The sequence below is a fragment of the Typopeltis vanoorti genome, chromosome 13, assembly GCF_054136105.1.
Source record: "Typopeltis vanoorti isolate ZY-2024b chromosome 13, IOZ_Tvanoo_1.0, whole genome shotgun sequence".
Classification (NCBI taxonomy): domain Eukaryota; kingdom Metazoa; phylum Arthropoda; class Arachnida; order Uropygi; family Thelyphonidae; genus Typopeltis; species Typopeltis vanoorti.
Window position 1 is genome coordinate 9,821,778 of NC_143561.1, and position 12,531 is coordinate 9,834,308.

The 12,531-nt window shown below is 36.2% G+C and overlaps 1 protein-coding gene across 1 annotated transcript in view; it reads right to left on the reverse strand.

Moving 5' to 3' along the window:
• LOC150099931 (RPA-related protein RADX-like) overlaps positions 1–12,531 on the reverse strand; it is a 273,154-nt gene that overhangs the window by 156,388 nt on the left and 104,235 nt on the right. Inside the window, exons 5-6 of the mRNA XM_090403019.1 lie at positions 8,132–8,316; positions 6,777–6,856 (exon numbers count right to left, since the gene is read on the reverse strand). Coding sequence (XP_090259145.1) covers positions 6,777–6,856; positions 8,132–8,316 — 265 coding nt within the window. The remainder of the gene's footprint in view (positions 1–6,776; positions 6,857–8,131; positions 8,317–12,531) is intronic.

The following is a 12,531-nucleotide window of genomic DNA, read 5'->3' on the forward strand; positions in this document are numbered from 1 at the left end:
GTAAAGTCTTGAAGTTTGGGGAGACATCGATGGGAGGCTGCATACTCGCTTGGAGGAGCTGTACTGGAGGAAGTAGGGGAGACAAGAGATCTGTGGGGGAGGGGGTCATGATTGATAGAAAACTGAAATTCAGGGAGCATATTGCAAAGATGGTGAAGGTAACCCAGAGGATTGCTGCAACACTGAGAAGGATGCTGAACTGCAAAGATAAAAGAGTTATCATTCCATTATGTAAGACTCTGATCAGACCACACTTAGACTATTATTCTCAAATTTGGTCCCCAGGATTTGAAGGGGATAAATTAACTGTGGAAAGGGTACAAAGGCAGATAACAAAAATCGTTTCAGGACTGTACAATGTTATAATAAATTTAGTTGAATCCTTTATCCAAGTGTATGCAAACAAAGTTTGCACCTGAAGTATCTTCAGTACTGAGGCAACTCGTGGTAAAGGTGGACTAAGCTCTCATCGTATAGGTAAATGAAATCATATTTACCTATACGAGTTGCCAAAAGGTGTACCACCTTATTATTCAATTACTCAGGATTTAGAGAAAGATGCTGGAAGTTTTTTCCCACTTGGTTAGACTATAATAAATTTAGTTTAATCCTTTATCCAAGTGTATGCAAACAAAGTTTGCACCTGAAATATCTTCAGGACTGAGGCAACTTGTGGTAAAGGTGGACCAAGCATTCATCACTCCTTGTCTCAGTATCTCCCATAATGCAAAGCACATCTCTTTGCAGACATGCATACTGAGACAAGGAGTGATGAATGCTTGGTTCACCTTTACCACGAGTTGCCTCAGTTCTGAAGATACTTCAGGTGCAAACTTTGTTTGCATACACTTGGATAAAGGATTAAACTAAATTTATTATAGTTTAACCAAGTGGGAAAAAACTTCGAACATCTTTCTCTAAATTCTCTATTTATTTAGAGAATTTATTTTCTCTAAATAAATTTAGAGAAAAATATATTTTCTCTAAATTTTCTCTATATTTAGAGAAAATATATTTCTCTAAATATGACTTCTCCAGTGCTTCTGCCTTAGTATCACCACTTCTGGGTCAGGCTCCCACTGATAAGACATCAATAAAGGTTGAAACCAGTCTGGGTGGTGGCCCTTCCCTTAATGTATAGCATTATACATGCCAGCAAGGAGATGTGTTTTGCATTATGGGAGATACTGAAACAAGGAGTGATGAGAATTTGGTCCCCCTTTACCACAAGTTGCCTCACCCTCTTGCTCACAAGAAGCTGTGAGCAAGAGGGTGAGGAGTGGTTTCTTTGTATGGAGGGTGGTTGAATCATGGAATGCATTACCTGATAGAGTGGTGAGAGCAAGAATGGTCAATGAGTTCAAGGAGTGGTATGATAGACTTTGTGTTTGTTAGGAAGGTCCTCCCATGATGAGTCTATTGACTCCATGGAGGCCTGAATATTAATAATAATAATAACATCCTCCATATACAAGCAGACTAGTCCACTATATACAGAGGCTGCTGACTTTATATCAGATTTCCCCAGTATCCCATAATGCAAATCCCCACCCAGAATGGTTTCAACCTAAGGCAACGAAGGAAAGCCTCAGCTCATTTATATCACCATATAACCAAAGGCTTCCTATCCATTTTCCTTTTTCACCAGTCTCATGCATATGAAGAAACAAAAGACCAATTGAAACTGAAGCACAAAGGTGACTGATACTCAGGTGGTTAGTCTTATCTGAGTTAACCGTCTTCAGCTGACCTCTGCCGGAGATTGCTCTAAGTGACCATCAGATCACATTAAACTAAGAGGATGAAATCATTTAAAAGTGAATCCTTGAATTAGCTGAATATGTTCTTTAATTTTGCAGGAGGTTTAAAGGTGGCATTAATACAACTACTACATAAATACAACCTTAATTCTACCTTTAAACCTCCTGCAAAATTAAAGAACTTATTCAACTCATCCAAATATCTACTTCCTCCACTGGCTACCCTGGAGTATACCATATTCATTGCACCTGTAATTTGCTCTATATAGGTGGAAAAAAATACACAATTCCTATCCAAAAAAAAAAAAAAAAAGGAACATAAATGTACATTAAATTTAATAACTATAGTAAATCTGGCCTTTCTGATCATGTCCTGAATACTCTACACAGAACTGACTGGAAAGGCACCTGTTATTTACATCACACCAAAACATAGTATGAGCGTAAATTTAAGGAGGCCTGTGAAATTCTTATCAATCACCCTAATCTTAACAATAATGCACTGTAAAACTTTTATACCTCCATACTTAACCATTTCTAGATGAATATCATCTACTCCCAGCTACTTTTCTACATTTCAAGTTGTCGATCACATTTTCTACTTGAAGTAATGATATGTAGTCAACTTTGCATTCCTCTTGAAAATTTTCATTTTCTAGTATGTTTCTATCACTGCTTGGTTCATTATTTAACAGTTATTTCAAAGTAATTATTCCAGTTATTTCAAAGTAATTATTCTAGGATATCCTTATCTTCAGTTTTCATGTCATCTTTATCATCTTTGATTCCTTTTATAGTACTCTTTCTTTCTAAGTTTCAATAGCCTCCAGAACATATTGCCAGTCCTGATATTTATTTTCCATACTCTTATGAAAGTCTTCCCATGACTTTTGTTTAGCTACTTTTACACATAACTTATCTCTCTTACATTTTTCTCTATTCTTTTAGGGCATCTTCAGACTTATTTGCAAGGAACTTTTGGTATATGATTTTTTTTTTTTTGGCTGGGACTGTTGCTTTAACTTGTTAAGTCCATCATGGTGTTCTTATTTTTCTATTCTGGCACACACGACTTCACCCTAGTTGAATCAATCAATATTTTATTCAGAACATATCAGTGATACTCAAAGGTTTTGTTCTTGTTTTCAATTTGTTTCATTTTTTCTTCCATAATGTTTATATAGTCTATCTATGGCTTTAACAGGCCTTTAAGGCCAACAACTTTCCAAGCATGCTTGGATTTCGTAACCGAAATACGAGGATAGAATGGTCACTCCTATGCCTCAAGGTATTCTTGGCTGTATCCCTGCATGTTCACGGGGCCGGTTTGCCTGCTTGCGGGATGAAAAACACCAGATAAACTGGTGGAAAAAACCCTACTGCCCGTGCCCAAGACCGGCTAACTTGGCTATGGCTGAGGAAGATCCTTCAGCTCCTCATGTCTCCGACAGGAATCGAACCTAGGACACTCCTTCCCCAGGCATATGGTTGTGAAGCGCAAAGCCACTAGGCTAACCGCGCGGGCTTTGTATAGTCAAGTCTACAATTTATCTGTAAAAGTTGCTCAACTTTAATTCTTTTTAAAACTTTCTTACATACTGTTCTTTTCAATGAGATATCCATTTTAATCCTGTTTAGTAGTAAATAATGGTCACTTCCAATTCCAAATCCCCTGTATGCTCTTGCATCCTGAACCAGAATGATGACATCACTATTAACAATGATGTAGAAAACTTTTCTTATTTCTTGTGTCTTCTCTCCATGTGAGCTGGTGCACATCTTTATCTAAATGTTAGTGGTGATGGAATCATATCATTGAAACTGCTGCTGATACGTTATTGAAATGTACACATATTTTCAATGATCCACATATGACTGCTGTGATAACTGAAAATACCATCCTGAATGAACATCACTTCACTTGTGAAAAGCAAATGACAGAAATCATTGGTCTTGCATATGCTGTTGTAGACAGTAGTGGCAAAAGACCAACTGCAGACAATCATCTACTTACAATAGTATGGCTAAAGCTGATTTTTATGCAAAATCCTCCATACAGCTATTTGAGAAACAATCTCTTCCACTGCAGTCCTCTGTGTGCTAACACATGGATTCTGTGTTGCTAGATGCAGTAAGTTTTCCTCAATATCTGGCATCCTCACAGTTCATCATCCCACCTCATTTTGTGGTGTAGAAACTGTGTCACATTCACAAATCCAGTAATGAATGTGAGTGAATGTTCTAGAGCATGGAATTAAACAACCAGGAAAAGTCTAATGATAAAGTTGATGTGTGTCACGTGAATTTTTGTTGGTACATGCATAATAAAAGTGCATATTGGCCAATTCAGTAAATGTGAACTCATCCTCTGTCAAAAAACACACACGTATCACTCAGAGTAAATCTATTAGACTGAACACAATTCTAGGCACAACCTGTGTTATTCTAATTGCTTCAAGTATGCAATTTAGTTATATTTACATCTATCTCCTTTCTAAATCAAATCAAATCAGCTAATGCTTTTTTTCCCTTATAGGGAATAGGTGAGGCCATTTTACCATATCTAACTTTTTAGAGACTGAGTGGGCAATTCAATAGCCACTGGTATCCAATCATAGATAGCTGGTGCAAGGTTATCACTAATTTAAGTGGCCAGCAGTTGTTGGTTTTGTCTTTCATCCAACCTTATATTTTCTAGCTGTTGTTTGACCCCACTTACAAACATAAAGAAAATTTTTATTATACTGCGCCACTCTATGTTTGAAATCACACAATTTTTGTGAGGGAATCAAGCACCAATTAGCACTACAGCTATTAAGAACTTACTACAGGCTGAAATTGTCTTATATATAGGGTCCTGCAAGATTTGTATTTTAATGAGTGGTGCAATGAAACTGAAATTAGGCAAGCATAAGAATCAAGTTAAACAAGATATTTAATTCTCTCACAAAATTATTCTTACATAAGAAACAAGAACTCTATTAAGATCAATACAATTAGAAAACAATTTATGCATTCTATAGAGAAATTAGATTCTACTCAGCTGAGTATATCATTTACTGCTAGAACTTATGTATAAGGCTTTCACAATTCACATCCGTTATGATTTCAACTTATTTTCACTTTAAACAACATCAATATTCAGCAAAACATTTAAAAGTTAATTCTTTTTAGTCTCAGAGAAATATTCATAAACTTCAATTTATCAAACGCTTAACTGGCAACTTCAATATCTATCAGAGGATTAAAATAGTTCTTAAAAGGTTCAGTCTTAAATATACATATGCATTGTGAGATAACACATTCAAACAAGAACTATTTCTTTAATGAAGTTTCTCACATTTTGTTTCACAAGGAAATGTTTTATAATATCACTCAATCAAGCTGGACCAGCTGGCTTCAGCAACTCAAAATTTTACCAAGTTCTCCGGACACAAGCATCACTATCACACGTTAGTTATAGAATAGATATTCTTACCAGTACGATCATCATAGCTTGCACATTATGGAAAATTCTTACATCACTTCTAGACACTCGATAATCTCGTAATAACTTGTCTTACGATAAATCTCAATCATATTATTATTATCCATTCACTCAGGTAAATTCCTTTACAAAGTGACAGGAAACTATAAATAATTATGAGTTCGAAGTAAGATTCATTAAAATCGGAACAAGCTTCCAAATCTTTGTTGCGACGTGCGATCTCAGGTTAGGTCACGTCTCACTACCTATATACACTTACTCCATTTTCCTTCTGGTTCCTTCTTCCTCTGTCTCATAAATCCTCTCTCTTTTTCCCACCCAAACCATGAAATTATCACGTGATCGTTGTACAGTTCTCAATGCCAAGGCACGCGCTATCATGAAATAACTTAGTTTTCTGACAGCAGCCAATCAAATCACATTAGCGGAGTCCGTTAGAAATACTTTCACTTTCCGTAACAACAAATAAAATGCATATATTACAGTTCACTTAGGATACATTTACAAGTTATATTAATAATTTATACAAGATAAAATAACTAAAAAAAATTACAATTATTATTTCAATGAACAAATAACAGTAAGTGTTTAAATTACAATTTATTTAGGAGCAAACTTAACTCAGGAAATGCAATTCATGTTAAATCATGAATGAAGTATTAATAAATCATAAAATTCTTCATTCACAATTTAACACAGTGAAGAGACAGCTCAACAAGTGCTGCCATCTCGTGGTCCCTAACACAATATTTTTTTAATGTCCGAAATACCGTGGGTTCTATAGTCAATTTTCTTGAGTTTATGGGATGAAAAACCCAAGTTTCTGGGAGGAAAAAAACTGCTTGACCATGCCAGAGATCCACTAACTTGGGAATTGGTTGAACAAAGGCTTAGAAAATTCATCTAGTCAGCAACTAGAATCGAACTGGGCTATCTCCTATGTTGTTGAATTCATGCCATAACTACCAAGGGCTGTAATTCAGAAATGCAGTGTTCTGGGCATATTCATTGGCAGTTTTAATTAAAGTTTACGAGAGGCATGCACGCATACGTGTATACATATATTTTTAATATTGATCAAACCCACCAGGGTGCTTGCATACAGTACATTAGTATGTGCCATTGGAGGACCGAGGGTTAGACAATGTGTACATTCTGCTACAAGGACCAAACATCGGATTATTTTCAAGTCACCGGCCTTTAATAAGAAAGATAGCCGTTTCAAGCATGGTGATGTAATTCATCTACCCTTTAAAGACATATACAAAATATCCACACCTGCAATGGAACTCGCAACTTACTGATCGGAAAGCAGATAAGCTAACTGCTTAGATAATTGCAAATATGTCTTCCAACATTCTCTATTATAATAGGAGAATGATTGGATTTTGATATTTGAAATATGTTCAAAATTTCACTTCTTAGAATTTACACATTTGAAATAATGACAATTTGTAATTTAAATACCCAAGTGAGCCAACTATTTGTACATTGCCTTTCACAGTTAATTTATTTATTTAGAAACTTACTGATAAAATATATCAACATTCACTTTATCCCAGAGAACAATACTGCATATCCCAGTAGAATCAGCTACTTCCAGATAACCCTAAAAAGGAACATAAATCACAATATATATATATATATATATATATATATATATTTATCAAATACTCGCTACAAGCATTTAAAATATATTGTTGAAATGTGTGGGTGCACGCACACTTCTTGGAAAGAAGTCAATTGATAGCATAATGTGAAGAATAACAGCCATAGCTCCCACCTTGATAAAATGAAGGCCCTCTTTTTGCTGTGATGACTACATCAATCCTAAGAGGCATTCTTTCCACAGGTACACAAAGAGATGAATGGGAATTTTGGACCATTTTTCCTCTAAGAGTGTAATAAGGTCCCGGACTATTTGGGATGGATGCCCCTTGATCTCACTTGATGCTCCAGTTCACCCCATATATGTTCAGTAGGGTTGAAATTAGGGCTCTGTGGAGGCCAGTCAAGTGAGGTGACATTCGTGTCCACAAACCAAGCACCACACTTGACTGGCCTCCACAGAGAGATGATCAGTCAAGGGGATGTGCACTCTGGTAAGTGATGTTCACAGGGCATCTGCCACACTCGTCCATATGCTTGATAGAGAGTGTAGCATGATTTGTCACTCCATAACACAGCTTTCCAAGTTTTCACTTCCCCTCCCCTGTACAAACAATTTTTGCACCAATGAATGCATGTTGGTTCGGGTAATGTGGGAATTGCATACTGCAGACCTACTATGAAACCCACATTGTGAGTCTCGGTCTAAATGTTTAGTACAGATTCGAGTTCCAATCAATGCTTGGAACTGCACATTCCATGTGTTGGCTGATGAATGCCATTTTTTATGTATTATCCTTCGTAGCACACTACGGTCATGTTTGGTGAGTGTGATGGGTAGTTCACTCCCTGTGCTTCCATTTCAGTATGGAATCACTGATTTTTGACATGGGATGGCCTAATCTGTCAACGATTTGCTGAACAGATAGGCTGCAACATGGCATCCTACCACAATGCTTCTTTCAACTCTGTCAGTTCCTTTTCTTGCAACTAATTCACACAGATACAGTTGCAATGACCCGGGAGCTAATTATAAACATGTAATTCATTACATGGCACGATGCATCTTGCCCATAGGGGTATGTGTTGACTTCTTTCCAAGTAGTGTGTTTGTGTGTGTGAGTACATATATATATATATATAAATTTATTTATTTTTTATATGCATATTCTACAGTAAGACAATATGAATCTCAAATCAAAACTTATGGAAATGAATGAGAGAACCATGCGCAAAAAGAAAGAAGATATAAACTTTTGTACATGGTTACATTTACCTGGAATGGACAAGTCTTGCTTACATCATTGTTTCCATAATGATGCAACTTTCCCTGAAGTAAAATCACCAAAAATATAGGTGCATATGGTTTAGGGACACCTCTCCAATCACTGGCCAATTCCAAAAGTGTCGTTAGATTTTCAGTAGGTGGTCGATCTTCATCCTGATATTCTAATGAAGAATCTATGGAGAAATTATTTCAAAATAGTTGAAGTGCCATCATATTATTCAGAAAACAAAATGTTAGCTGAAAAGGAATAATCCAGTAAATTATCTTCCAAATGAACATCAGTTTATTGGAACTGCAACTTTATTAAACTGATAATATAATCAGTATTAAAAATATTATCACTCAATCGATCAAAAATAAGCTGCACTTTATTCAATTGTGATCATTCAAAATATTGTAATGATCATTAATTTAGTAAGCAATTTTGCCGCAAATGTCTTTTACAGTCAGTAATATAGTTTAGCTTGACATTACTGAACATATGGCATTTTTTTTTTTTTTTGATATTTCAGTATTTTTAAATGAAACAGCCATAATTTTTAAAATAATGTGATATTAGTTCTTTTTTTTTTTTAAATAAAAATACTATTACTGGATGGGTGTAGATGGTGGATAGTGGCTTACTGAGCAGTGGGGGATTAAGTGGGATAGATAGCAGGTCGTGTGGTATAGAGTGCTCTACTGTGATGAGTCCTTGGAAGTATCATAATAATTTACTGGGCCACTATGGGCTGGTGATCACATAATATACAGTCTCTACTGGTCAAGTCAACCTTGAATTCTCACAGTGTGGCCTGTTTCTACTAAAGGGGCTCTGACAACAGCAAGTATTTCCACTATAAAGGGATCCCTTCCTAGTTGGAGTAAATGCCAACTAGTCCTAGGTGGTAACACAAGTCAACAAATACCCCTATGGACAGCAACATGGTAGATGACTTTCATTGCTAGGTGAAATACCACCACCTTGCTTATTGCAGACCTAAAGCTGTTACCCCCATGCTTGGCTCCCAGAGCAAGGGTTCCAGTCCCTCTCCCTTAAACCTTTGACATGCATCATGAGCAACACCCTTTGAGGGCTTGCAGGGATCCAATACCTCCTCCACCTTCAACCAGTAAAGCAGTTTTACATATTGGCAGCCAGTTAGTGTATGGGACCAAACAATATGGTAATGTGTCTTTTAGGAGGTTTCCTGATCAAATGGTGCATAATCTCACTGCTAACTACACTGCAAAGCAACATTATGGTTTGGAAAATGGATACTCTCCGTAGGGACAACATGTTAAAGAGTCTATTTTCTCACACTGCATGTTTCCCCTTCTTTTTTTCTTTTCAATTTTTGTAACATTAAACAAAGTCTAAATAGGTATAGTGTTTCTGTGGTTCAACAACAAGAAAAAAACTTCCCTCTAAAATTCCCCCCAAAAAATTTAAACTCAAAAATCACACACACAAAAGAAAATCTATCATTTTCACTTTACTAACATCCGTGTCATCAATAGCAACTTAAATGATGTGCATGATCATCTTCAGTCATCCAAACTTGGTGTTCTGTTTCTAACTGAACCTCAAATTTCTACTAAATCAACCTAAATTTTCTACTAAATCAATCTACTAAATTTCTACTAAGTCTACCAATTCTGAAAATCATTCTGACCTTTTTGATTTCCTATCTTCAAAGCTTGATTTCAAAATTTCCAAAGAGTGAAGTCATCCTTCTTGGTGATTTGAATGTCCATAATTCTAATTGGCTTCCTTTTTTGAATTTCGCTGAAAAAAACTCGAAGAGAGGCAGAGATTTTTGTTGTAAGCAACGTCTTAAAACAGGCATTCACCACCCTATTTGAATTTCTCAACAATTCTCTTCACTCATCTAACACTTCAGATAATTTTTTAACTCAGATACTCTGTTCAAGTGACTGCTCCTCTTGTAATTCAGATCACAATCTTATTCAAGTTTTGTCTCTGGTGGAATGGCCTTCCTTCAGCCATTCACAACCTCACAGGCTCTGGCATTACAACAATGCCAAGTGGGAGGACTTGCGTAACTTTTACTCTTCTTTTCCATAGCCAGATTACTGTTTTCATTCTTCAAATTCAGATACCTCTTGTGATCTTGTTACAGAAATAATCCATATTGGAATGAAAACTTTCATTCCTCACTCTGTTCAATTCCCCAATCCATATCTAAACTATAGTCCTCTAAAAAGTATGCCAGGGATGTCCAAGAAAAGCCTTTAACAAGTGCGTCTTGAGACTAAAACACAAGCTTCATTCACAGCCTACACAGTTGTCCACAACATTTGTGAAACCTTAAAAGGGCAAAGTCTAAATTTAACAAGGATAAATGTAGACTACTTGCTGCTTGTAGCACCAGAAGTTGCACCTTCTGGTCTCTTGTCAGAGCCACTGGGTGCAACTTTTGTCCATCTGTGCTTCTTCCTCTATCTCACCCTAATGTAACATTATCTAAAGACATTGTAACATCACCTAAAGACAAGGCTAATCTTGGCCTCATTTTATTTTCTGACTCCTACATAAATGACCATGGCAAATTACTTCCTTCCTTGACTAGAACATTGCATCTCATGCCTCCTGTGACCTTCTGCCAGAAAGACATCAGAAGAATCTTGAATAACTTGGATACTACGAAAGCAGCTAGGTCCTGATGAAATTCCATCCGTTGTGCTTAATGAGATGTGTTTCTGAACTAGGCATCTACCTTTCAAAAAAAAAAAAAAAAAAAAAAAAAAAAAAAAAAAAAAAAAAAAAAAAAACCTCATATCAAACAGTACCCCCCCCCCCAAACAAAAAAAGGAGATAAATGTTTACCATCAGACAATTGATCCAATGCTTTTACATCGGTTTTGTCTGAAGCAATGGAGAAAGTTATCAACACTTAACTTCTTCAACATGTTGAGAAGTGCTCTCTAGTTAGTGACCATCGATAGGGATTTCACCACTCTAGATCCACAGGAGACCTCCTGATCTATGTCACTCATTCCCATTCCATGGAAATGTGTGGAGAAACCTGTGCTATTGCTGCTGACTCTCCAATGCTTTTGATAGGTCTTGTACTGAGGGTTTCTCAACAAGTTACCAACATTTGGAATGCTTTCATCCTCGTGTAAAGGGACTGCCAGTTTTCTCTCATATTGATTCCTACTTGTAACAGTGAATGGTGTTCTCTTCTCAGACTTTCCTGTCAATGCTGGCCTACAGGGTTTTATCATTTCACCCACCCTCATCGTGATGTAAATAAATGATCTGCTCTCATTAGCTGCAAACCCTATTCATAGTTTTGCTGATGACAGCACACTCCACTCATCTTACTCACATGACAGACCTTGCATTGCTCAAGTATCTCATACTTCAAGATCATCTATAATAAATGCCCTGAACACTGATCTTCACAATATTCTTGATTGGGGTGAAAGCAACCTAATCAACTTTAATGCTTCTAAAATGCAGTTTTTCTTGTTTTCCTATAAAAACTCAGATCTTCTCAGCTTGCTTTTTTGATAATTATTGGACTGACTCTTACTCTATACCTTTTCTGGCACAATTATATCACTTCTATAGCATCAACAGCTTCCAAAAAGCTTTGCACCCTTTTCTGATCAAGGCAGTACTTTTCTGCCAAACAATTACTTACTCTGTATAAATCCCAAATCCGACCAACATTGGAAAATTGCTCTCATGTATGGGGTGTTGCACCTACAACTTTCCTAAAAATTCTTGATGCTGTTCAGAAAAGAGCAGTCCAGATGATAAATGACACTTCTCTTAACAGACTCTCTTCAGCCACTCCCATAGAGGATCAGTTTCTGCACTGTCTCTCTTCTAAAGATATTTCTTTAGCCATTGTTCAATAGAACTAGCATCAACTCCCATTTCTGTCAGATCTACAATAACTCAAGCAACAAGTGCTCAGCACCCTTTTGTAGTCAAATTGCATACTCACACAAAAAAAAAAAAAAAAAAAAAAAAAATGCTATTCCCAGTCATCTTCTGCCTCAATTTTGTAGAACAATCTCTCTCATGAACATTTCCAAAGGACTAGTCTTCAAGTGTTCAAAAAGAATATCGACAGATTACTGTAATAATCATCCTCAAAAGATGCCACACAACATGGCATCTTTTGCTATAGGCTCTTCTGTCTTTCGTGTATGGGATAAATAATAATAATATATGCACTATCATTTGGAATACCAATTCTCAACATTTTGCATGAATGTTTTATGTACATTTTATGCATCAGCTTTATTTAAAAACTTTTCATTTCTTTTGAAATGAATAATGATTAATTTCACTTGCTATTGCATGAAACAAACTAACATGTGGAGTATCAGAAAAAAGGATTTAATGTCACCAATAAAAGCAAACAAAG